The sequence below is a fragment of the Vespula vulgaris genome, chromosome 12, assembly GCF_905475345.1.
Source record: "Vespula vulgaris chromosome 12, iyVesVulg1.1, whole genome shotgun sequence".
Classification (NCBI taxonomy): domain Eukaryota; kingdom Metazoa; phylum Arthropoda; class Insecta; order Hymenoptera; family Vespidae; genus Vespula; species Vespula vulgaris.
In genome coordinates, this window is record NC_066597.1 from 2,250,185 (window position 1) to 2,277,500 (window position 27,316).

Below are 27,316 nucleotides of genomic sequence, written 5' to 3' on the forward strand. Positions count from 1 at the left end.
AAAGTGCACGATATCGAGTATCGACTTCCGATACGCGCGTCTCTCTCTTCTTCTCTTACTTCCTATCTTCTTTCATTCTCGTTGGCGACGTAAAAGAGTCGAACGAGGTTCTTGTAGCAGGTAGTAGTACTTCCGGCGTTACCTTCCATTTTCTTGTTACATACTATTTTCACGACAACAACGACTACGACGACTACGACGACTACGACGACGACGACGAGAACAATAAAAAATTTTGCCTTTGAAAAAATTTTCTCCCGAGGAAAAACAGAGTGGGGCAGTACGTCGATCGCATCTCGAGATGACATAAATTCTTAAAACAAATAGCCCGATCGTTTTTTCTCTCTTTTCCTCTTGGCAAACCCCTCACTCTTACCCTCGCCCCTTCACCCCTTCACCCATACCCATACCCATACCCATACCCATACCCGTTCACCCATCTTCTTCCTCGATATTTTCTCGACCTTTTTCTTTTCGACCGTCAGAGACGTTTTTCTTCAAAAAGGAAGAAAAGAAAAGAAGAGAAAAAAAAGAAAGAGAGAAAAGAAAAGAAAGATACGGAAATACTTCGTTCCTCTGCCACTACTTTTACCTTGAAATATTCATTTTTTCGTTAGAACGAAAGAGAAAGAGCTCGATCTTCTTCCCTGTTTATCGCGCATCTCACGTGAGCCATGTACACGTTCTTTTTTGCTCTTTCCTTTTCCTCTTTCTCGTTCCTTCCTTTTCCTTTTTTTTCTTCTTCTTTTTTTTTTTTTTATCTAAGGGATAAAGCGAGAAACTTGTTGGAAAAATCGATATATGATATCTCTATCGTGAACGGTTCCTATCGAATAGTTATCGAAAAATTTTCCTACCTATCGATCTCCCTAATAAAGCATTAGCAGCTTTCGTAAGGGCGAATTGGTTGGGGATGTCGATAAAATCGGGGATATGAGTTTATAAAATATGAGATCAAGTTGGGGGCGGGGAAGTTGGGGGAGGGACGTCTTTAAAGGTATTTAAGGGGGATGGTTCGAAGATTGAAAGAGATGGAAAATCTAGAAGAAATATTTTGCTTAGGAAGGGAGGACAATCGCTCGGATTTTATTATTCGCATCGTCAAATATTTATTAGGACTTTGTAACTCGGAACTTCTTTTTTTTTTCTTTTTTCTTTTTCGCGAAACATTTTTTTTATGTAATCCTATAAACTTTCAAGAGTTACTCGGTCGTATATTTTTTAATTCTTTATAGTCGGGCTATCTCGATATTTTATTTCGATATTTTATATTTCAGAACTATTTTCTTTCTTTTTTTTTTGTTATTTTTATTTTTCAGATCTCCGTACTTGAAAACATTACGAGAGATGTCGAGGGTGAATGATATATAGTTGATTAATTTATAAGAGATTATATATATACAACGTAAAAGTTTCAATGACAAGTAAAAGTCAATTTTATTTCTTGGCTGTGAAGATCGAAGGACTTGTTGAGGTCAGTAGCACTCGTGTATCCGTAGCGACAATATCTATTTTCGTGACGCTAGTAACTTATACGCGTAAAAAGAGAGAGAGAGAGAGAGAGAGATGAAAATAAAGAGAATAATATAGTTTATTTCAACAAATTATTTACGTCTCTAGAAATATCTATTTTTATATAATTATTTTTATTAAACACGTAAAATATTGAAAGAGTCGATACACACGCAACGCACACGCATACACACATATGTGATTTTCATTGAAGTATAATAATATGATGTTCGTAGAAAAGAAGAAAAAAAAAAAGAATTGGAAGAATGAATATTCGTGCGTAAAACGAAGAAGAAAAGGAAAGGAAAAGCGAGGCGGATGCTTTCTCGTGTACTTTTATAAGATTCACAGACCGGGAGTAACGTTCAAAGTTATGTATATACTTACGTTGAAAAGTTTCGGATATGTGTAACAGCGTTTCTACCATAGACCGAAGCTTTTCAACGAGGAACCAGGAAAAACGAGTTCTTCTCTTTGGCCTTCTCCACTTTTTTTTGCCTTTTCCTCTGTTCAACGAGATTATCAAATATTCTCTAAGAGAGAATCGATGACGAGTGGAATCGATTATTCTTTTTATTTATATCTTTATTATTATTATCATTTTATTTCTTTTTTCCTCTTTTTGGTTAATTCTTTTTTTCTCGTGTAAAAAATTTCAAATAATTTAAAACGCAAACGTCATTCGTGCATTGTGTACGAGAACAAACAAAAAAATTATAATAGGATTGAAGAGGATGAACGTGTGTTGGGATTCGTATACTTTGATCTAATTAGAGCAGCTCTAGCATTATCCGTGCAAGAGAGCCTGATGCTTTTGATCTTGAATCTGATTAGAACATTCGTCGTAGCTTTGGTGCATATCAGTCGAGTACAGTAATCATCGTCTCGGTGCAGGGAACAATCGTGCACTATCTGACGAAGGAGAGCTCAACGGCGACGGGATAAGCCAATGAAATAAAGGACAGATCTGTATACGTATATTACGTTGTCTGACAATCCTTGATAGAGGCATTTCATGACAGACAAGACGTTCTAAAGGACGAGCGATAAATTCTCTTGGACGATTTCGAAAAATCAATTGTTCTTTTTAAAAGATTTTTTGGGCCAACTTTTTCTTTTTTTCTTTTGTTTTTTTTTTAATAATATTTTAAAGTATCTTTTTAATATGATTTAAGAAACGTTATTTAATATAATCTAATAGATTAATATCAATTACTTAGTGTTTACCGAATATGAATATTTTTGCTAAAACAAAAAAAGAAAAGAAAAAAAAATGTTACTTACGAGTTTAAGAATATTTGTGGATAATGATTAAACGCATTAGAAACGGAGGAAGATTGATTATTTTTGTATCTTAAAACGTTCGGTGATAACAAGCTAAAGAAGAAAAAAGATTAGACCATAATTCACTCGGTGACGCGTTGAAATAAATCTTGAGCGCGTTTAAATTAATCGTCCACGTCGTCTATAGTTAGAACTCTCGAGTGTAATTAAAGATCGTTATCGCTTCCGTCAGCACGAAATTCCATGCAGTTCGATCGTTACAAGACTGCCGTGAGTTTCATCGACTGTCACGATTAAAGCTGGGATATTAACTATCGAAAGTCGCGTGTAAGAATTACGGGGTGTCATGTTTAAATGAGAAAAAAATAAGAAAAAAAAAAAAAATTAAGAAGAAGATACATGATGTATTTTTATTTCTATTCTTATCTTACATGCTTAGAGTATTTTTTAAAAATGATTTTAATGATCGATTATCAAGGATTCATTAACGACATGCTTATAAATACAAAAACAAGGAACAATAATAATCCATTCCGAGATTTGACGAACACACGATAATACGTGAATCATAGAATTTCCTTTTTTTCTTTTTTTTTTTTGGATTAACATTCCATCATTTTCCTTAAAAATTCTTGGCGGCTATGAACAAATGTCTTTCTTTTTTATTTTATTTCTCTTCTTTTTTCTTTTTTATTATCCGATTGTACGTCCTATCTATCTATCTATCTATCTATCTATCTATCTATCTATCTATCTATCTATCTATCTATCTATCTTCTGTATCGTTCGTTAATGTTGTTAAATCGGAGAAAAGAAATTGCGTATATGCGCTCACATCACACACGCACACATGGACATGCACACATACATGCGATATTTTCGAGACACGTCTAGAGAAGAGTCGGCAATGAGATTTACGATGGCGCGTGCGCGAAGAAGAGAAGCACAAAGCTACGCACACGAGAGCATAAAAGCTAGAGAGCATCCTCCTCTCTCCTCGTTCCTGTCGTAGAACGTGTAAGTACGTCGAATATAGGGATTACACGGGTATAACGACTAGCTCGAGCACTCGTCGTGCATCGTACTAGCTAGTTTTCATCGTTTCGAAAATTCCTTGCTGAGTGAACATGAACGGAAAAGATATAACAAGACAGATATATTATTTCACATCGATCACATCACAACTATCAAGTATCAAATATTTACTTAAAATAGCACTGCGTAATAATTCAATGATTCACATTTTCCATATCCCAATTCTTATTCGTATATTCTATTTTCACGATAAAAAGATTTGATCCTAGAAACGAAACGAAACGAAACGAGGATAAAAAGCAAATGACTTGTCAATTGTTACACACATATCGTAAAACGTAATAAAACTAATACATTTCTAATAAAAAAGATGCATTGATTCAAATCCAACGAAAGAATATCTGAAAGTAAACAAATACTGGATATAGCGTACTTAAAACGAATTCATACATCGATAATATATAATCCATACAAATAAGAACAATATATGTCGGGCATGACATAAAATTATTTATCAATAATACTCGATACGTACCGTCATTACTTTTGTGAATACTAACATACATTAAAAAAACAAACAAACAAAAAAGAAAAAAAAAGAAAAAGAAAGAAAACAAGAAGAAAAAAAACAAACAATACCTCCAGAAAGAGAGGGTGGAGATCTGCGCGTGGGTCCTTTTCGTGTCAAAAAAAGAAGAAAAAAAAGAAGAAAAAGAAAAAAGAGGTATGCATGTGCGTGTGTGTGATGTTGAGCGACGACGACGATGACAATGCCGATGACGATGACGATGACGATGACGATGACGATAACGACGATGCGTGTGTGCGTGCGTCGCGTGGGTGGCGCAGCATCATCATCATCCCCGCTTCGTCGACGATGGTGGTGGGCGCTTCGAAACAGTTCGCGGACTCGTTCGTAGCCCTCAGTCAGCCCTGCGCCGTCGAAACGAAGGAAGCGCCGCTCGCCGCCGTCGCCGCGACGTCGAGCGACGAGTGTGCGGCCTTTTAGTTCGCGTTCGTACGTCGCCAGTGCCGACGGTGTTTGTCCTAATACTTCTATTCTTTTCTCTTTCCGTCTTTCTCTTTTTCTGTCTTTCTCTCTCTATCTCACTATCTCTCTATCTATCTATCTATTTATCTATCTATCTCTCTTTTTAAATATCCGTCTTTTCTCTTTTTTTCTTTTCTCTCTCTTTCTCTCTCTCTCTCTCTCTCTCTCTCTCTCTCTCTTTCTCTCTCTTTCTCTCTCGGAGAAAATACACGTACACATACACGAATACCTATGCATATACGTAGGTAATAGGTACGTACGTGCAAAACAAAGAGAGAGAGGGAGAGAGAGAGAGAGAGGAAAGAGAAATCGAGGGAATTTTTTGACCTTTCTACGTTTTTTCTATTTAACCCCGTGAAATTTTTTTTCCTTCTTCGCTTTTCTTTTCCTCCCTCCCCCCCCTCTCTCTCTATTTTTTTTATTTCTTTTTTTCTGTTTTTTAATTTTTTTTCGCTCGTTTCACTTTCATCATTTTTAATTCCCTCCTTTTGGTGAACATTAAGAGAGAATCATCGTCGACGTTGTTCATTGTTTTCTTCTTTTTTCCGATCATGTGTGTTTGAAATCGTGAAGAGATAAAATACCCTCGTGGTGGACAACAACGTCACTGTGGACCTGCTCTGCCCTTTCTCGTTCGAGACGTAGTTCTAAACGACGTAAGGTTTGTTTTATCTATTTTTATCGATTCGTTGTTGTCCTTGTCGTCATCGTCGTCGTTTTTGTTGTTGTTGTTGTTTTTTTCGCTTCGAAAGGAATCAGATTTGGATAGAAATCGTATTACATTTTCTCTTCTTTTCTTTTCTTTTTGTATGGTGAGTTTAATCGCACACTTGAAGCAGATGTTCTACTGTCGGGGATTTAATTGGCGGAGATTGATACCTTTCTCTCTCTCTCTCTCTCTCTCTCTCTCTCTCTCTCTCTCTGTCTCTCTATCTCTCTATCTCTTTCTATTCTCTTTACGTTTATAATTCGTTCCATCTCTATCTCTCCTTTCTACACTTTGGTGATTCGTCTCGTACGCAAGAACACCAGCAAGCTCTCGCTTTCGATGGGGCTTCGTCACTGAGAAATTTCCATGGCAACCGATCGTCTCACGCTAATACAAAGTATGAGCGTTAACGAACGTTGCACTCGTTGTCTGCCAGAAGGACAGACAAATAAACAGACAGACAGACAGACAGACAAGCGAATAGAAAGAAAGAAAGAAAGACTTACGAGTAGGAACAAGTGGCTTAAGTAAACGATTCAAAGTTAATCGTCTTGATCCTTTCTCTCTCGTTTATCATGGGTCGTAAAAAAATCGTTTCTCGGTTGACCATAGCGGAGGAAAAAAAAGAAAAAAAAATGAAACAGAAAAAAAAAACGATTACTACCTTCTTTGAATTACGAAAATGAAAAAAAAAAAAAGAAAGAAAACAAAATATAAAGGGAGATCTCGGCGTGTTATTAGCTACTAAACGAAATTACAATATTTTGATTGGAATTACAAGGGTCAAAATTATTCCGTTGTTTTTCAGTACCCTTCCCTTTGCGAAGAAAAATATAAATCATTCCGTATCCAGACATTTTCCACTTCTTCATTCCCCTTCCTCTCTAACCCTCTCTAGCAACGTTCTCGCCCTTGATCGTTATTGAAATTTTCGGAATGTCTTTCATATTTTTTCTACCCTCTAACACCTCCCTCACCCTTCTCCCTTCGCCACCCCCCCTACTCGAGACACGCTTCACTGCGTGGGTGGATCGATCTCCCGCAATGGAGAGCCATTTTCTCTCTCTCTCTCTCTCTCTTTCTCTCTCTCTCTCTCTCGCACATACACGCGCGCATACACACAGTTATACATACGCGCGCGCACGCTCACGTACATACAAACTTCTTCTCATAATGAGATTTTTCCACGGAACGAAGAGGGATTACGATATCACAACCGAGATATTCCTCTTCTATTTTTTTCAATTTTTTTTTTTTTGTACTTTGTCTTTTTTTGTTAGTCTATTTTCCTTTTTCTATTCTGTTACCTTTGTAACTTGACAAATCCTTCTTTAAACTAAACACCATAGTCGTCGTCCTTGTCCTACGACTATGTACCAACGTAAATCAAACCTGTCGCACGCACGATGCAGGTGCACACGATACGTTAGGTTCCCACTCTCTCCTCTCTCTCTCTCTCTCTTTCTAACATTGTGTTTCACTATTCTACTTGCCCCTTCGTCAGTCGGCCGCGTGAAAGTTCGTCGAATTTCAACTACAAATTGTAAATTAACCGTTGCGAAACGTACGAGGAAGTATGATTTTATCGTAAAAGAAGAGAAAGATTCTTTCTTTTTTTTAATTGTTCCTCGTTTGTCTTTTTATTTTTTGTTTATCTTTCTTTTTTCTCTTTCTTTCTTCTTTTCATTTTTCCTCACTCGCGAAGCTTCATTATTTTTTCTCGCTTGCTTCCTTTGTTCTTTGAAAAAGTTACCAACGAAAAAAAAAAAAAAATAAAAAAATTGACCCGCAACGATATTTATCCAACACAAATGCCGCATGTATGTATGTATGTATGTACATGCGTGTGTATATATACATATATATCTAACAACGTTTACGCACATCATTGGACCGAATTACGAGTTCGCGCGAGCGTACCTATACAATTCTCGTTTTTACATGGAAAACTGAATCACCTCGCGAACTCGTATCGCCTATCCGCGTTTGTATTTTCCACGTTTGTACGGAGTTGGCGTTCCAACGATTTTACGAGCACGGCTGGACACGTTAGAGAGAAAGACAGGACCTTTGAAACAATGCGCGACGAACCGAGCCGAAATATTCTCAAATTTAAATATTCCCTTCCCAAGTTCGAGCTTACCGTAGGAATATTCTTTCAGCGTTTTTATTTCGTTTACGTCGAATCGTCTATTTCGTAGTTATAAGACGTTCTTATTAAAAATTAACAGCTGATCTGAAGTATCGAATGGTAGACGAGAAATATAAGATCGACAGTAGTGATATATTCGATTAACGAGATAAATTATCGATTAAAAAGAATTCTTTTTCTACTTCTTCTATATCGATCGTTTAATTTGATCTAAATATTATAATTAAAGAACGATTCATTGATCGATTGTCAATTACTTGACACTTGATAGTAATCGATTTTTGTTCCTCTTTCTTTTTTCTTTGCTGCCATCCGTGAGATATTATTTTTGAGTACACTTTAATTCTCGAATTATCGGTATAAATATAGCTAATGTTTTTTTTTTTTTAATTTTCATTGTTTTATTTATTTTTTATTTAGACTGTATATAAATCTAGTCGGTTTAGTCGATGGCACGTGCGTGCGAGAGCTCGTTTGGAAACTTTATAAATCTCCCGGCAACGAAGTTGACGCAAATAAACGTCGCGTCAGTGCATCCGACGTGACGGCCGGCAACTTTGAAATGCGACTCCAGATGTCTGAGGGAACGCGACGATCTAACTTTCTAACGAACGAAGTCATAAATTCTGTAGTTTAGAAAGCATTCTTAGACTCGGATTCTTTTTATTTATCGTTATTATTTTTCTTTTATTTTTTTTTTATTTCTTCCTTTTAGCTTGAATATATTACGACAACGGCTCGATTTTTTTAGCTTAAAAAAATTATATATATATATATATATTCACATACCATTACGTAAAATAACATTAATGAATCCTTTAGCCGAACTTCTCGTTATTATATCGTATTTTATTCCTTTCCACATTACTATCGTCCTTGCCATTTCTCTCAGATTTCATCGTAAAAACGTAACGAGCTACGAAGCTTTTTTACTCGATTTTGTGGTAAAACGAAACAGGTTTCCTCCGTATCCGTGCTCACATGTCATATATGTGTTGGTACGTCTTTGCCTGAAAGAAAAATAATCAAGAGAACGAAGAAGGAGAGATATACAGGGCGAGTATATCAACGTTTGTGATAGGTACATTATTTTTCTAAGATAAGAAAGATCTTTGAAAGCAACGAAGTAATATTTTAGATAATTTCAGAAAAGAAACAAACGTAAATACGTGGATACGTAGAGATACTCTTTAACGAATGCACCCTGTGTCCGTCATAACGATTCAAAATCTAGATGATTTTACCTACTGTAATTCGTCAAGTCGAGGTTCTTTCGACGTAAGTCTTGGGATTTAATTAAATTGTCTCTCTCTCTCTCTCTCTTTCTCTATCTCTTTATCTCTATCTCACGTACACACTCGCTCGCTCTCTCGTCGTTACACGAGATACCGTCGAAAAATCGATGCGTCGCGGTTCATGATTCCGCTCGACTACGTACGAGAAGTAATTCCAGGGAAACGAGCTCTCTCACAGTCGGTTTGTTCGTGCGGAAAGCTGCGAGAAAGGCAGGAATACCTGGAAAGAGTGGAAAGGTAGAATTGAAAGTTTCCGAACGGTATTCGTAGGGATGTTCGAGAAAAGGGTGGTTCGAGCGATAGTCGGGCGGATGGTTGGGTTTTGGTGTGTTTGGGGATGAAGGTTTTAAAGTGGGGTGGGGGTGGGAGAGGGGTGGTATAGAAAATTCGTGATTTTGATGGCGGCTAAGGGACCAGTCCTCAAACTTATTCGATCAGAACAATCGAATTAGTTTGCGATCAAACAAAGTACCGAACGTCAACGTTCTACTTGGAAAATGAAGTTTCCGAGATCAGAGAGTTTGAAAAGGGATTACTAAGAGGAAGAGTAAGTCTAAATTAATCTCCGTCTTTAAAAGAAAGAAAGGGAACAAAGGAAAAAAGAAAAAGCATAGTTCTATTTGCGTGGGATACCAGGCACTTTGTCTATGGAAAGGCAAATATGTGTCTCTAAGAGAAATTTCAATGTGTTCGAGTTCGATACGTGTCGAGGATCGAGGTCGTCCTAAAAACGGAATTGCAGGATTCCAACTAGAGTTTCTCCGTTTCTAGGTACATTCGAATTGGTACGTCTCTCATCTCTCTGTGTTTTGGGACACCAGAATCCGTTGTAGCTCGGTGTCGAACATTCTGTTCGTTCGTTCGTTCGAGATCACCGACGAGTTCTATATCGTTCTAAATTGTTTCTCGAAAGTTTTCGGAATAAAATACAAAGAGGAAGGGCAAGAGAGAGAGAGAGAGAGTTATCTACCACATTCGAACATTGAAATTGATTATATTTACTTCCCATCAGTATTCGAAGTAGTTGTATATTTTTATTTGGAATTTTTCACATTTATATTAATTTTATTCTCTTTTATTGACATTGCAAATGGACGAATTGAAAAGTTTATGAAGGTTGGAGAGTAGAGATCAGAGAATCGTTTCGACGCAGCCTTGATAAACTGCTCTACCATCGATATGAAAAATGCAAAGGAATGAAAATTTGCTAATATAAGATGCAAGCAGTGACGCGTCTCCAGATCGGAAGAGGTAAAAGATGAAAATGGGGGAATGAGAAGGAAGAAAGAAAACTGTCGAAGTAGACGAGAGATGAGAATCGTCAAGGAGATATTACGTTTATCGATAATATTTTTCTATAATATTAAAAAATCTCTTGCCTTAATAGTAAAATCTGAATAAAACTTTTTCTATTCTCTCTTTATTTTATTTTATTTTATTTTTTTTTTTCTTCTTAACCGCGTTAATCCGTTTATCAAGAATAAATGAGAAATTAGAACGGTCGACAGCGTATTTTACGGGTGTACGCGCGCGCGTGTGTATGTAAAGGAGGAAGTTGCATCGTCCAATACATCACATTTACTCTCATTTTCTCAGTTAGACGCATACGAGTTGCATCGAAATTTAATTTCTTCAATTTCCTAATTACAAACTTACGAGTTTCGTAGTTAATTAATTAGCAACTCGATGATTTAAAATTATTTTTATTACATTAGAATAATAGCAGTCGTTAATGACGAGTGTCTTTTAAATATTGCAAAGAAAAAAAGATTGTAATTTTTAACACGTGTTTTATACAGTTCTTTTTCTTCCCTTTCTCTCTCTCTCTCTCTCTCTCTCTCTCTCTCTTTGTGCGTCTCTGTCTTTCTCTATATCTCTCTTTCTTTCTTTAGCATCATTCTCGAGATTAGTTTGAAACGAAACTCTCTCGTATTTCTATGGCACTGGCAAGGAGAGCTTGGTGTTCCGAGGGCGGACAGGAATTTAATTCGAAATGAGAAAGAGAGAAAGAGAGAAAGAGAAAGAGAGACAGAGAGAAACTCCGGAAACTTTTCCAGCTTTGCTTTAGGAAGACGAGAAAGAGGCGTTTCCAGGTTCTTGTCCGTTGACCTTCATGCTGGAAATCATATTTCGTTCGAGCGTAAAAGGACAATCGTATCGATCAATTTTCTTTAAATAATCGTTTTTATTGCGTTTTTAATTTTTTTTTTTTATTTTTCTCCTTTCATTTGGCAAAGTTAGAGAAAATTTGATTATAAAAGTTCAGCGGGCACTTATAGTTAAGTAAAAGTACCTGTACGAAAGCAAACGTTTTTAGTTTTATTTTTTCTTCTTTCTCTTTTCTCTTGTTCTTTTTTTTTTTTTTTTTTTTCTTCAAATTCTTCAACAACTTTGAAACTTTATCCGTTCAATTGGAGATCTAGATTCTTGCTCTTAACTTTTTCTTGGATATTTTCTTTTATAAAAGGAGAGATATCAGAGTGGTAGAAAGGGCTATATCTCCTTATCGTTACACTCGGCATTGCTTTCGAGAAAGAATCGAAAGCGAGCGCCGATTTGGAGAAGTCGACGAAGGGTTGGAGAGAGGGGGTTAGAGCTTTAATTAAAACTCTTCAGAAAGCTGCTGTGTACGTCTTGTCGCAAGGATGAGAGAAAGAGAAAAGGAGAGAGATAAAGAGATAGAGAGAGAGAAAAACGGACAGACAGACAGACAGACAGACAGACAGACAGACAGACAGACAGACAGACAGATAGACACATAAAAAGAAAGAGAGAAAGAGAAAAAGAGAGAAAGAGAGAAAGAGACTAGTAGTACTGGTACCAGTGTAGTAACTCTCCATAAAAAGAACAGCGAAGGCTTTGTGAGAGAATCAGCTTCGGCTCGTTCGTTCTCGAGCCTCGGCTCTTTTGTCCGCTCGAATCCGACGAACGCGCGCGCTCGGAGGAATTTAGATTTAATTGACCTGCTCTACGATTAAACCACCCCTTTTTCTCCCTCCCTTCCTCCTTCCAACCACCAACCCTCTCTCTGTCTCCGCTACGTCTCGTCTACATCTCTGTCTACATCTCTGTCTACATCTCTGTCTTTGTCTCTCACTCTCGATCTCGATCTTTCTCTCTCTCTTTCTCTCTTTCTACTCTCTCTTTCTCTCTCTCTCTCTCTCTCTATTTCTCGCGCCGTTTCTTTTTCCTCGATTCAACTCTTTGTAGAGACGCGCGCGTGAAAAGAAAGAAATAATAGCGAACGACGCCTAGCCGTGGCTAAAGCCGATTGGATTTTCTTTACCAAGATAAAGAGAAAAGAATTAAAAAAAGAAAGAAGGAAAGAAGAGAAAGGGATGAAGTCATCCAATAATCTTAATTATCGGTCGAGAAAAAGGGTGTCGGTTCCAATAAAAAGTTCTTATATTCTTCAATGTTATCTAGAAGAATTATCATATTGATCGAAGAGCGTTCGGAATTGATTGGGAAAAGATTTATATTTCGAAATGAAACTTTTCTTTTCGTTGAGAAGAAGAAGAAAAAAGGAGGAAGAAAAAGAAGGATGATAAGGAAAAGAATCGTCTGCCTTTGTGAACACGAAGAAATGAATATTGCGAATATTAGTGAGAAATCTTTTTTCTTCTTTCTTTAAGAAAATTCATTATCATTAAGAGTCCGAATGAGAGGGAAAAAAAAGAGCGACCTAACCGAATGTGTATTTTCTTTTTTTAGGTTAACACCTGTACCACTACCAGCACGTTTTTGTGCTGACGACGAATAAAAGAATAAAAAAAAAGAAAAGAAAAAAAAAATTAATAAAGAAAATAAAAAATAAAAAAAAAACATATAAAAACGTACATGTTACTATAATCTTTAATAATAGACATAAGCGAAGAAAAAATAAAATAGAAAAAAAAAAATAAAAAAAATAAAAAAGAACGAACGAAGAAGAAATCCTACAGAGAAGAAGATAGAAAAGGAAAGAAAAAAGAAGTAGGTGCTCCTCGGATCGAAGTATAAACAAGAACAAGACGAGAGAAAAGATAAAACGGGGGAAAAGAAAAGAAAAGGAAAAAGAAAAGAAAAAAGAAAAGAAAAAAGAAAGGAAAAGACAAAGCATGAAGACGTGGGACGTGCGAGTCCGCAGTAAGTGAGTCGCGTGTGTCGGTTTGGGGGGGTGGAGTTGGCAGGTGGAGGGGGGCTGGTGGGGGGTAGGAGACAGGTGTATTTTCAAGAGTCGGGCTCAAGTGCCCGATCAGTTGTGTGATGGTCTCAGGGTGGTGCCCGTGCGTGCCGTTAGGGCGCCGGGAATCACCGGCCCAACAACAACCGCCATCATCATCTTCATCAAGAGGATTCACCAACGACGGTGCACCGTTCACCGTCAGCGCCGCGACGGACCGAGCAGAAATGGTCCAAATGTTCTATTACGAGAATCGTGGCAAGTGTTGTAAGAAACTCCTCAGATACAACGGCTATCCGAACAAGGTTTGAATTTTTCTGTTTTATTTCTATTTCATATATTTATATTAATAATTTATATTCAACGTAATCAACCCTCCATAATGGAACTTTTGTATCTCGCGTTTGTAAAATAAATTTTATAATGTGCGCGGGAGTATTTGAATTCATATAATATAGATAATTAATATTTGGTAATAATAATAATAATAATAATAATTCATATTTTCTATAATGAAATAATATGGAACGTACAAATATTTAGATATTTATATGAACTAATATAGTTCTTGTTCAGTCGATATAAAATTTTTAATAATCTAATTTTCCGTGTTCTCCGAGAAGAAATTTTGTAGAACGTAAACATCTATATAATAATATAATTTATAGTTGGTTCACAAGTATATACGGGTGATATAACGTTTATCGTAACATAACGCATTATGGAGGGGTTAAAAATGATTGTTTTAGTTCTGATGGAGAACGCAGCGAACTCGTTTGAGAGTTAATTAGACTTGAGAAATATTGTATGTACATACGTATGTAAAATTTATTTCTCCAGGAATATTATTCAATACGAATTTAATCGTAGTTACATTCGAGAATTAAATTAATTATTTGATGAGCTCCTTCGAACGAGTTTCGCTTGGAAAAGCACTTAAACTATATTCTCCCTCTCGAAGTAACTTCTCTCAGTGTACATATAGTACTTATACATAACATTAAATAGTTCAGGTTAGGTGAACTTTTATCGCGATCATAATTTAATCGATATAACACGTACGTACGTACACACATACGCACATACATACATAGTTACATACACATATATGCGTACACGTATAATACATTAGCCATAATAGATCAATTTCATTTCCAAAATATCTTTACGATTAAGATAAAAAGAACGAATAATTGAAAGATTGTCGAGTAATACAACGATCATATAAAATTTTATTTCCTATGATTATATAAAGGACGTTAATGATCAAATTAACGTTAGCATTACATTAATCTCTCTCTCTCTCTCTCTCTCTCGAATCTAATCCATATAATATATTTCCCCTATATCTAGGTAATTTCAAACAATCATAACATACGTTATGACAGCTTTTACCTAAACTCTCGATAGTAGAAGTTATTAAAGTGGAATGAAAGCGAGCAAAAACGAAGATCCGATGAACGAACACGCGTTACGTTTTCCTCGGGGTAAGAAGGAGCTATCAAAAAGGGATGACCCGAACGACGGAGATAACATTCCGTAGGAGTTTTCAGAAAGACAGACAGACACACACACACACACACACACACACACACAGAGAGAGAGAGAGAGAGAGAGAGAGAGAAAGGAAGAGAGCTATTCCAAGTTCACCGCTAAGAAGGTAGCAAGTTTCCGAAGGCCCCAAGGGAAATAAATCGATTCGATATCTGAATAGCCATTATGCGGACGTGGCTTCCAGGTGAGGTAGGGTTGACTAAGGGAGGAAGGAGAATGGAAGGGTAAGGTTGAAATGGGCCGATGGGAGAAGAGAGAGAGAGAGAGAGAACGAGTTAGATATCTTGAAAAGAAGAACGAAAGTGAGGAAGAAAAAGACGCAGTGCCTTATCCATGATACTCGTGAAACTGGGCTAATGCTTTGAGTTTCAAAACTCTTTCATATCATCTGGAATTTTCTTTCAATAACCGAGTTATTATTCATCGTAGCCATTTATTACCATCTCTCTCTCTCTCTCTCTCTCTCTCTCTCTCTCTCTCTTTCTCTTTCTCTTTCTGTCGCACATTCCTTTTGTTCTTTCTCAAAAATGATCGTCCTAAAGCTCAAACTTGCGAAGCCTTTGCAAAGCTTTTCATTTGCAAGAAAAGAGAAAGAATATTTCTGGGACGAATTTTTATGAGAGGGGCTAGGAGGGAGGGTGAGGGGTATGTGGTTATTCCTCAATCGCCGATCGCCCGTAAAATATTGCTACGGTCCTCGTAAAAATGCGCTTACGTTGTCGAGAAAAAAAAAGAAAGAAAAGAAAAGAAAAAACTTGCAAGCTCGTCCTACTTTTTCCTCCTCTTCTTCTTTTCTCTCCTTCTTCTTCTTCTTCTTCTTCTTCTTCTTCTTCTTCTTCTTTTTCTTCTTCTTTGTTTTTTTTTCTTTCATCTTTTCTTTATATATATATATATATTTATTTATTGATTAGAATTATTTTTGGAAATTTTCTTTCGACGTAAAAAAAAACAAAAAGAAAGGGAACATAGAGTGTGATATCGTTTTCAGAATGGGGAGAAAGAAAAGTGTATTTTTCAGTTTGCGAAAGTGTATCTCTAGAAATATAAATCTCCTGTGAAGGAACGTAAAAGAATTTTCTTTTCTCAGAAGTGAGAACACGAAATACGCTGTGAAGAAATTTTCTCGCTCGTTTGAGATCGAGAAAAAGAGAGAGAGCTAAAACTAGAGTTAGAGAGAAAGAGAGAGACGAAGAAAAAGAGATAGAGAGATAGAGAGATAGATATAGATAGACTCTCTCAATGTATATTTGTTTACAAGTTAATCTTATCGTTAAGCAGCAGCACAATACACTTTCTCTCTGTGTAAACGTGCTTTCCAACGTTGGAACACCCAATCTATCTCGAAAGTCTAAAGTTATCGTAGCCGTTATACGAAGCGGATAGCGCATAGAATTAATGCTCTGGAATAAGAGAGCTCTTTCGAGCAATCTCGAATACTATGAGAAGAAAAGCAGATTTCGTGATTCCATCTCCGAAATAACCAGCGTCTGATTTTGATTGCGTATTACGACCGTGTCTGTTTTATCAAGATTATTCTCCTAGACTAGTATATATATATATATATATATATATATATATATATATATATAATATTTATATAAGATAGGCTTTCTTATCGTTCTCTACTCTCATCATTATCTACTCCCTTCATTTTCGAGTCCCAGATCATCGAGATAATGTGATTTATATTCTGCAAATCCTTGAATTATGTTCGAAAGTATTAATGAGGATATATATATATAGTAATGAATTTTTGGAAAATGACCTAACATCTATTATATAAAAATATTCTTCGACTCGAGTATTCGTTTTTCGTTCGAATTCGACAAAGTGTTAATTCTATAAACTATCCAATCGCGTTAGAAAGTCTAATGAAATTCTCAATGAAATGAATTATTGTGGGTATAAAAAAAATTGATATAGATTAATAGATACAGATTGTAATACGCTAAATAATATTTGAAGAAAATTTAGCAACGTTGAATAATATTTTCTCGACTTATTTATTTATTTTCTTTTTTCGTTTAAATTCAAGCATTTATATTTGGTTAAGTACTGACGAATACGATATATATCTGCATATACGTACAATACTTTTTCGAGTAGTACATACTAACGTAAAATAATGCATAAAAGAATATAACGAAAATATTTCTTTTAGTTCTTTTTTTTTTTTTTTTTTTTTGAAAGAGTGTATAGTACCAAATACATAGTATTATCGCACCCTATAAAGCCGTTTATTTTCGTAGCTTTCGTGCGAACGAAAACGGCTCGCGTACGGGGGTGTTGATCGATAGAAGGGAAGGAGCAGGTTTCTAGATCTCTAAGGGCGATTGATAATCCATGCAGGGAAGCGTGGAAAGGCCGAAGGCGTACCATGTACGTAACCTGTAATCCAGGGTGCCTGTTCCCTCCTCATCCCCATCCTTCCTGGTACTTATTGCAGGAAAATCCTTTGAATATGTATGAGTACGATTTCCCTGGCTGATTCTGGTATCCGCAGTGAGTTTTGAAAGCTCTCGAGTTTGCGCGATGCCAACCGCCAAGTTGGCATCCCTTTTACCTCGACTTCCAGCCAAAAGGTAGAGAGACTATATCCCCTTGTGGCCGATCGTTCTGTGGTTTCTATACCACATTACTTTGTTATTTGTATTCCTTGGCATTTATCGTTATTAGTATCGTTATCATGAATTTATTTCGGATTAAGTTATATCCTATGTGTATCATCAGTAATCTTTTATTAACGATCCTCAACGAGATAAGAAAGATTATTATTATTATTATCGTTATTATTATTCCTTTTTTAATAAGTTTCCTCTTCTTTAAGAAATATAAATGAGTCAAGGTTAAAGAAGAAGAACGAAAAAAAAAAGGAGAACTTCCGATGTAAAATTTAGGCGATTTTCATCGAACGTATTATGCGTGTCTGGTAGACCGTCGAACGGAAACATCTTCTCGTTATAGACCTTTTGCCTAGGTACTTCTTTTTAAAAGGAAAAAAGAAAAAGAAGAAAAAGGAAAAAGGTATTGTCTCTTCCATTGAATGCTGCAAGCGTTACTTTCGTTTCTCTGACTTAGTCCATGACGACGACGACGACGACTTGTGCCAGGCATCCAGGCTTCGGAAGTAAGAAGGCAAAAAGAGAAAGAGTCTCTCTTTTTACGTCGCCGCGATTACAGATATCCGACTGAAAAGATTTTGCGACCCTCTCGCAGTAGTTCGTCGCTAAGTCAGACAGTATCTCTTTCTCCGTCCCTCTCTCTCTCTCTCTCTTTCTTTCTTTTTCTCTTTCTCTCAGAAAAGTAGAAAAAGAAGAGAAAAAGTACCTTGAGGTTGAAAAAGAAAGTCTAGAAAGAATATATATATATATTTCTTTTTCTTTTTCGCAGTCTTACGATCTTTCTTTCCTTTTCTTGTTTTTTTTTCATCTCTTTTCTCTTCTTTTCTTTTCTTTTCTTTTCTTTTCTTTCCTTTTCCTCTATTTGTTTCCTTTCCGAACCGTTATTATTTCCATCGAATTATGAAACGACGACGTTCTAACATTTGTCATAGATTTTTATCTGTTATCTATGAAAGAAAATATTAGAACTCATTTGCAGGCTGCTTTTAATCCATCACTTTCGATGTGATTAACGAGCTCAACGCAGTTGTGTGCCCCCTTTCTCTCTTTCTCTCTCTCTCTCTCTCTCATACACACACACACACACAGTTATTATACTCGAACGCAGTGACACGTGTTTCGTTAGGACAGTCAAGACTATCAGAGAAGGATAGCAAAGATAAAAGAAGGAGGATGACGATGCTGCTATAGATACCGCCATCGTGCTTTTCTCTCGTCTCCTCCCTATCTTTCTTTGATTAATTGTTCTTTCCTATAGTTCGGATGATCAATGTATTATACATAGAGCTAACTACGTATCTAAATATGTATGTACATCTACATATATCTATAGGTTAGATCATAATGCGGAGGATTTCCTGGTACCTCAATGTTTCTAAAACCGGATAGGGAATTTCTCTCATGGCTCTACGGTGCACGTTTCCCTTTTGAAATTTGACGTTCGTCCGAACGTCCAACATTTTCAACCAACGCTATCCTATCCTATCCTATCCTATCCTATCCTATCCTATCCTATCCTATCCTATCCTATCCTATCCTATCCTATCCTATTCTATCCTATATACTTTTTCTTTTTCTCTATTTTTCTTCTTCTTTTTCTCCATTCCCGTTTTACTCTGCAACGGTTATTAACGAGCCACCTTTTCGCGGTTAGCCGCGTTTCAACCCATCTCCACTACGTGTACGAATATACCTACCAACCTACCAACCTACCAACCTACTCTACCTACCTATCTCTAGCTACAGTTTGCCCGCAGAGCTTGAATTTTCGGCGTTTTCCCTTCTCTCTCTCTTTCTCTCTCTCTCTCTTATTTTTTTCTTTTTTTTTGCGTTTCTTCTTTTTTATTTTTTTTTATTTTTTTTTTCATTCACCCCTTTTTTTCTTTCTTTCTTTTTTTGTCAAAACTCGCACGATATTTTCCAAACCGCTCGGTTTTTCTCTACATTCTTACGGTACTTGGAATTTTTTCGGAGCGCGAAAGGCATGCACCTATGTATTTATGTATATATGTATGTATCTATGTACGTACGTGTATATGTACGTACGTACGAAGTGTGGGCCAAAAGGCGCAGGTCATTGCTGCGGTCTCTTTTGCTTCCACCAATGGAATTTTGTTACTTTATTTTCTATTTTTTACTTTTCGTTTGCTTTTCGTTTTTCCCTCGTTTGTTTTTTTTCTACTCCGGCGAAAATGATACTCTTTTTCTTTTTCGCCTTTTTTTTTTTTATGTATGAGATTCATATTATTTTTATATATATATATACATACGTATATAACTACTCGAATTTGTTTTATTTTTATGCTTTTAATTGTTATCAATGAAATTGTAGACAATCCGGACATCTCTTTTGATGTATTTTAATTGATAACGAAGATATCTAATAGATCCCGTGTTTTAATCGAAACGCTATTAATTTACTCGATTTTTTGAATTTTTCTATGGAAAATATAATCTATCTGTAAATAAACTTGGCAATATTCTTTCGTATTTAGTTTGTATAAACGGTAGAATAATTGTTCGAGGAATGTCCTCTCTCTCTCTGTCTCTCTCTCTCTCTTTTTGATCGAGAAATATCGAAACACACGTCCGTTGTGTTTTTCCACGTAATTACGGGTTCCGTAAATGTTATTCAAATTACGGTTTGATCGCAAATGCACAAATTAACTGTTTCTATCTCTCTCCCTCTCTTTCTTTCTCTCTTTCTCTCTCTTTCCCTCTTTACCTTGTTTTCCAAACTCGTTAACTCGGCCGTTTCGATGTTAAAACTTGAGTTCGACCTTCTCTCGTTGTTTTTCCAAGGTTTTAGCCTGCCGCATTGAAAAATACATTCGCATCGATGTTATTACCGATGCGTTTAAAACCAGATGCGACACTCGTTTCTCTCTCTCTCTCTCTCTCTCTCTCTCTCTCTTGCTTTCAGTCTTTCTTTCTTTCCTTTTTCTCATCTCGTAGAAACATAAAAAAGATTTTTTGTCCCTATCGCTTGTAAATAAAACAAGCGAGTCGCGAATACGAGACGTAAAACAAAAGTAACGTGTACATTTGTGATGCTGGAAGCTACATATACCATCTCTCTGTCTCCCTCTCTTTTTCTATCTCTCTTTACTCGTATAAATTTTTACAACAACCTCAATACGACCCTTCGAATTTACTATCGTTTCTCTTCCTGTGTCCTTTATTCTGTGTGTGTGTGTGCGTTTTTTTTTCCCCTCGCCTGTAACGAAATATTCGGGAACGTTAAGAGGGTGAATACGAAGAAAAAAATCCAAGGCAAATCAGTTTTCCTAATTTTTCTTTTCTTTTCGAGAAAGGAAATTCTCTCGGTGCCGTGCGATGTAAATTTTTTCGTCGATAAAGATATTTGTTTCCTTTTCTATTTCTTTTTTTTCTTATTTGTTCCTCTTAAAATTAGCAAAATAAACGTTTTTTTTTTCTTTTTTTCTTTTTTTTCAAAGGTGTAATTAGCCGAACGAGTCGAACTAACTTTAGGCGTTTCTCTCTTTCCTCTCTCCCTCTCTCTGTCTCTTTCTCTCGAAATGTGAAAGTTTAAGTAGAGAAAGGAAAAAAAAGAAAAATGGAGCGGAAGAAAATTTGGGAGAAAGTTTCATACATTTTTACAACATTTCCCTCGTGGTCCGTATATCTCCATCTCTCTCTCTCTCTCTCTCTCTCCTTTTGTCTCTCTCTCTCTCTCCTTCTCTATCTCTCTTTTTTTTTAAACGAGGCTGCGTAAAGTTCCGGCTGGTAATCAGTGACTGAGATAAGATGGGTGATCTTTTATGAAAGCGTGTTTCTCATTCAAAGAACGTTATTATAGTTTAATGTATTAACAAAACAGAAGTAATTAGTGACCGGAGATGAGAGTTTTCAAAGTATATATATATAAATATCTGTGTGTGTATATATATATACCCGGTATTCGTGTTATTACCATCCAAAGTTTTTCTCATAAGATATTATAGAAGTCTGAAAAAGAAAGAAGAAAAGAGAAAAAGAAAATATATAAAAGAAAAATGTTTTCGGTACGACAGCCGTTCTTCTTTCTTTTTTATATACCGATTTAAAAAATTCATTCTTCAAAATTTCAAAACACGAGCACGATCCTCGTATTTGAATGAGAACTCAAATATCAACTATTATTATTATTTATTCTTTTTAATTTTCTTGAATATAACGAAGTTGACAAAATAATATTGTTCTCTTTTTCTTTTTTATAATCTTGATCGTGGCACCCTGACATTTTTTTGTTCGAATTCATTCGAGTTATCATAAAAAAGAAAACAATTCTCTTATGACGAAATCAAATCTCTTATGTAACTATCGCAGTGTATATATATATATATATACATATATATAGAAAATAAGTTTTAGAAAAGATTTGTGTTTCGTTAGAAGCATCAATTGCATTCAGTCTCGTTGCACCAAAGTAATTAGTTTTTAACTAGCGCGCGAAGTTCGGTTCCCTCTCATTAAGGTGTCCTTCCAAGCTTCTCTTACCCCTTTCCTTCCATCTCTCTCTCTCTCTCTCTATTTCTATCTCTTCACGTCCGGATTGGAAGGAAGGAAGGAAGGAAGGAAGGAAGGAAGGAAGGAAGTGGTGGCTACCCCTATTTGGACCGACCACGCAAAGCTCTTTCTCAATGAACGTCGGTTGAAACGACTTTTATTAAAATAAAAATGAAAATGCGAAAAGTCGAAATGATTTTCTCTTCGTAAAGGGTGGGAACGGGGAGGGGGATAAAAATCGTAATATTTTTATATCTCATCATTTTTCCCTTTATATTGTTTTTCTTTTTTTCACATCTATGCTTTCAACTTTAACAACTTTCTTCTCGGTACTGTAATAATAATATTAATAATTCTAAATAGCGATGCCCTAGACGATTAAATACATATGTACGTATATACATATGTATATAAATATACATACATGTCTATTTATCTACGTCTTGCGTTAGATCGATAAATTCTTTCACAGGTTGTGGGTAACACACAAGGAGTATAATTAATGACTAGAACGGAACGAATTGAACGGAATAAAACGATTTCCCGGGAGCGATAAAGCCGAGTGTTCGTAATAACGGTCCGTCTCTCGATAATGTTAGAGCATTACAATAATCGAGCTTCTTCCGTAGGACGTAGGACCAGGCGTGTACCTTCTATAGATCGTTGAATATATCCTTACGGATCAGGATCGTAAAGAGCAACCTAACGATGCGATAAAACGATTCGCTTGGAATAGAATGTTCTCGAGACATGATAATAAAAAGCTGTCACAAAGATAATAGTTGACAAGAAAAGACATTAACATCTAGGAGGAATCGTTACGGATCTTGTTTCGAAAAAAATAATTATGAAATACTAATAATAATAAATTTGTTTGTCTCCTTTTTTTTCTTTCTTTTTCTTCTTCTTCTTCTTCTCTTTTTTCTTCCTCCTCGTATACAAATAGATGGACGTTGTATTAATTGTAATTTTAACGAAAACATTTGCAAATTTTCTCAGACAGCCTTATGATTATTAATTCTCATTAAAAGTCATCTTGAGTTGTTACAAAGTAAGCACGTCGAAATCATATTTTACAAATAATTATGAAATCGTTCTAGGATGTAGTAAGGATGATTCTACTTTTCCTTTTTCTTTTCTTTTTTGCACAGCTATATTAAAAATACGTTTGATTATATAATTTTGATGTTAAATCTTTCGTTTATTTCCTTTTTCCTTTTTTCTCTTTTTACATATATTTTAAAATGAATCTCATTATTAATTCTCATTAAGAGTCATCTCGATGTTATAATCAATTAATAATAATGAAGTGATCATTACGATGAAACAAAAAAAATATATATACATACATATATACATACACACATATACATTTATTAAATCAAAAACGAAACAATCCTTCGAATATTTTAATGAAATTGATTTCTAGCGATAGTTGGGAATAAAGTCTTATTCAAATGTATAGAATTAAAATACGAATATCGTATCGATGCTAAGTTACCGAATGAGAAAGGTTATTCTCTCAAAGGTGGTATAATAATGCATACGTAGAGACTAATCATTCCATTCGTCGATAGTGACTGCGCGGATTCGTTAAATTCGTCGAATCAATGGAATAAAACACGGAGCCGCGAGTCATGGTTAGACGACGTGGTTGTAAGAGAGAAAAGGCACGTTAAAGGGAAAGCGAAAGAGAAGGAAGAGGAGAGGAGGGAGGAAGGTGATACAAAAGGTTTGTTAGATGAAGAGGAATAGAAAGAAAGAGAGATAAAGAGGAAGAGAGAGAGAGATGGAATGAGCGAGAGGGTTGGATAGAGACGAAAGAGAAACAAGGAGAATATAGTTAAAGAGAGAGAGAGAGAGGGAATCACGGAAAAGAGGCAAGAGGGTTGATATTCCAGGCTGCACCCCGTAGCCGTCCCAGCACATCGCCATGGCAACCGACCCTGAAACACCCTCCGGCCGTCGCACCATCAGAGCTTTGCTTTCCGATGGTAGTAATAATGTATCCTCGCTCTCGTTGATGTAGGTCGCAGGACGTGCACCCTGGACTTTAGAAAGAAAGTATGTGAGAAACAGAGAGAGAGAGAGAGAGACAGAGTTTGCATGGTTTTCCTGAATGGCCAGGAGCTATCGTTGTTACATGACGTTTTACGAACTGAGCCAATCCTCCTCTCTTCTTCTTCTTCTTTTTCTTCTTTTTCTTCTCTTCTTTTTATACTTATGTCGTTTTATTCAACATTGGATCAGAAATGTTATCGACGTCTATGTTGTTCGCGATAACATGTTTATTTTACGATATTCCTGACCAGTATCTACTGTTTTCTTTTTTCTTTTACTTTTTTTGTTTTTTTTTGTTTTTTTTCTTTTAGATTGTAATTCCCAAATGAGACATCAATTTTATTTTTTACGTAGATATATACATCAGAGAAGTTTAATGATTTATGTAACGAGTCATTTAATTTCGATACTTTCGTTTCTTTTGGAAAACGAAAAAAAAAAGAGAGAAAAAGAGAAATACATTTTGCATTTGTGTCAAATGCATTAGCATAGATGATTCTTTGAAGTTTTATTATAGTCGGGCTGTATACTATAATTTCCTTTCACTTCCGTTTGTTTTTCTTAGCGCGCATAAACACATTTACGAGAATTACATTACACGAGGCTCAAACGGGATTGGATATTTCGGAGAAAATTCTGAATGAATTTGCAGTCACGGATAATTGACTAATTTATGTTATTTATCTTGCGTTAATGAGAAAGTCGAAATTCGAGAGTTAAATAGAGGGATAATGTGTAATTAGCATTTACTTTGATTTATGATGTATAACAAACATATACGATATAAATCAAAGTATAATAAATATAAAATATATATATATATATTTGTATATATGTATATATAAACGATATGAATATTCACGTAAAAGATTAGTACGTAAAAATCATTTGAATATTTATCGTATGTTTATTATTATACAATATTATATCTTTACGGATATTATTATACGTATTATATATAAATACATTTCATATAATAAAACGTATAAAAATTTATGCATGTATATTTTATTATATATATTATTATAATAAAACAATAGGAATATAAATGTTGGATCATAGAAATTATCTCGTCGTATATATACATATGTATATATCTCTCTCTCGAGTCTATTATTCGCTTCTATCATAGGTAGATAGGATAAAAGTATAGACAAGGCTAATCGGCTATCGCCTCGTTGTTCGACGATAGTCGATAATGTACGCTTCGTTAACGAGCACTAGTACATATACACGTGCTATGTAGACTTCTACTCGACGTAATATCGTATGGCTCGTCGTTACTGGGGAACGAGATGCAGTCGTAGGTGCATAATATGCATACTTGCGTCTATACATATCTGCTGGAAATTGCTATTTTTTTTTAAATATTTTTTGTGTTGTTTTTTACTCTCTTTAAAAAAATTTATTACATTTTTCATTTTCTTTTTTTTATTTCATATATATATATATATATATATATATATATATATATATGTATGTATGTATATATATATAAATAATAATGGAAAAAAAAGATGGATCCTCAATCTGGTTCTGAAATATTACTCAAATGAAATTATTAGAAATATTCTAATAATAAAAATATAGATACATTTGTAATCAGTTTTCTATATAATAAATTATTTATTTTAATACCGCGTTTAATTTAAAATAACTAGTAAGTAACAATACATTTTAGATGTATAAATCAGGATGAAATTTCAAAGATTTTCTAGAACGAATGAAAGTTCGAGGGAAAGTCTTTCGGTGATTGGGTTGGTATAAGGATTCTCGAGCAACACACTAATTGGTTTCAACTCAACCTCGATATATTTCTTAACGATTGAAGAACGAAACGAATACGATTCGTATCGATTTTATTTTTACAAATTATCGAAGTTACTCGACTAACGTAAAATTGTGAACGTTACATAAATTTTCTTTTTTTCTTTCTTTAGTATAGACGTTATAAATTAGTTGATAATAGTGAAAAACTTAGAAAAAATAATGATTAATATATACATATATATATGAAAATTCTTAGATCGTCGTTCTGTTTAGAGTAGCTGTTTATATGTATGCATGTATCTGTATAAGAGAGAAAGAGAGAGAGAGAGAGAGAGAGAATGTGGTCGACGAGAAAATCGAAGGCGATCGGATCGAGCATAGTCATTAATCGTTGTCGACGTTCCGCAAACAAAGCGACTCGTGGTTTCGAACGTTCCTAACGCATATAGAAGTCCATCGTGAAATCGTTGGAACGATACTATACGATCCAAACTCGCTTTGCATCACGATTCTTGGACCAAGCTCAACAAGGGATTCATTTCCCTTTCTTTTTCTATTCTTTACCCGACAAAATCGATTATCTGTCTTTACCGCGCTTTTGCCTATCCTATCCTGTCTTATTCTATCCTATCCTGCGTCTAACGTTTTACAAACTAACGTGAAATTATTGTACCATTTGATATCTAAGCTTTTATCTTTGAGATAAATCTTTTCTCTTTTCTCTTTCCTATCAATCGACGATTTAGACAAACGATAAAACATAACGAGCGCGTAGTAAAACAATTTTAATACGATGAAAAATTATTAAAGGATTCTATAATTAAAAAAATCGTTCGTTCGAATTAATTGCAATTTTGTTAATAGGACGATTTAATTCTTTGACATCGACTGATATGTTATTCGTAACAATTTGATGATATTTGAAAATAATTATTTTTTGCAAGCTCGGTGTAATTTTTTCTTTTCTTTTTTTTTTTTTACAAATACACACACACACGCGCGCTAATATATAGGTACAACATGTTAATATTAAACAGGTCATTTCGAGATACGTATAACTAAAAAAGCATTTGCATGAACTATAAATAAATTCATTGTTTTGTAGTTGAACAACGAAATCGGAACATCGTAATCTTTCCAATACCACAGCGTGATATAAAATACGACATAAATTTCCTGGGAAATGTAGAACGTTATTTAACTCGAAAAGGAAGAATATTCGACTCCATCTTTCTTTCTTTCTTTCTTTCTTTGAATGGAATCGAACATACTCGTGCATATTCCTAGAAGTGAATATTTCAAATTTTTCCTAGCGGATCTCCTCGTAAAATACTTTACAAGCTTATGCCAAGAACCGACAGCGTTCCTTTATCGTCTATCCTCCTGATGTTTTCATTCCGAAAAAGCGTCGAAGAGATAATATTTTCTCCCTTCGTTTCCTTTCCCTTCTCCCTTCATCATCCCTCTTCCTTCTCCCAACATATACACACACACACACACGTACGTACGTACGTACGTACGTACTACAGACAGAAAGAAAGAAAACAAGAAAAAAAGGACTTTCTCTTTCTCCAAAAATAGCTTTTGTTTCATGGAGA

The 27,316-nt window shown here is 35.3% G+C and overlaps 1 protein-coding gene across 9 annotated transcripts in view; it reads left to right on the forward strand.

Moving 5' to 3' along the window:
- Positions 1-4,733: 4,733 nt before the first annotated feature.
- Positions 4,734-27,316, forward strand: part of LOC127067997 (uncharacterized) — a 69,939-nt gene continuing 47,356 nt past the window's right edge. The window contains exons 1-4 of one of the 9 annotated variants that reach the window (XM_051003528.1): positions 4,736-4,869; positions 5,386-5,543; positions 12,465-12,643; positions 12,753-13,508. In XM_051003528.1, coding sequence (XP_050859485.1) covers positions 13,287-13,508 — 222 coding nt within the window. In that variant the 5' untranslated portion in view covers positions 4,736-4,869; positions 5,386-5,543; positions 12,465-12,643; positions 12,753-13,286. Of the gene's footprint in view, positions 5,135-5,385; positions 5,544-12,464; positions 12,644-12,752; positions 13,509-27,316 lie in introns of all 9 variants that reach the window. The other 8 variants (XM_051003529.1, XM_051003525.1, XM_051003524.1 and 5 more) reach the window with 8 other exon arrangements.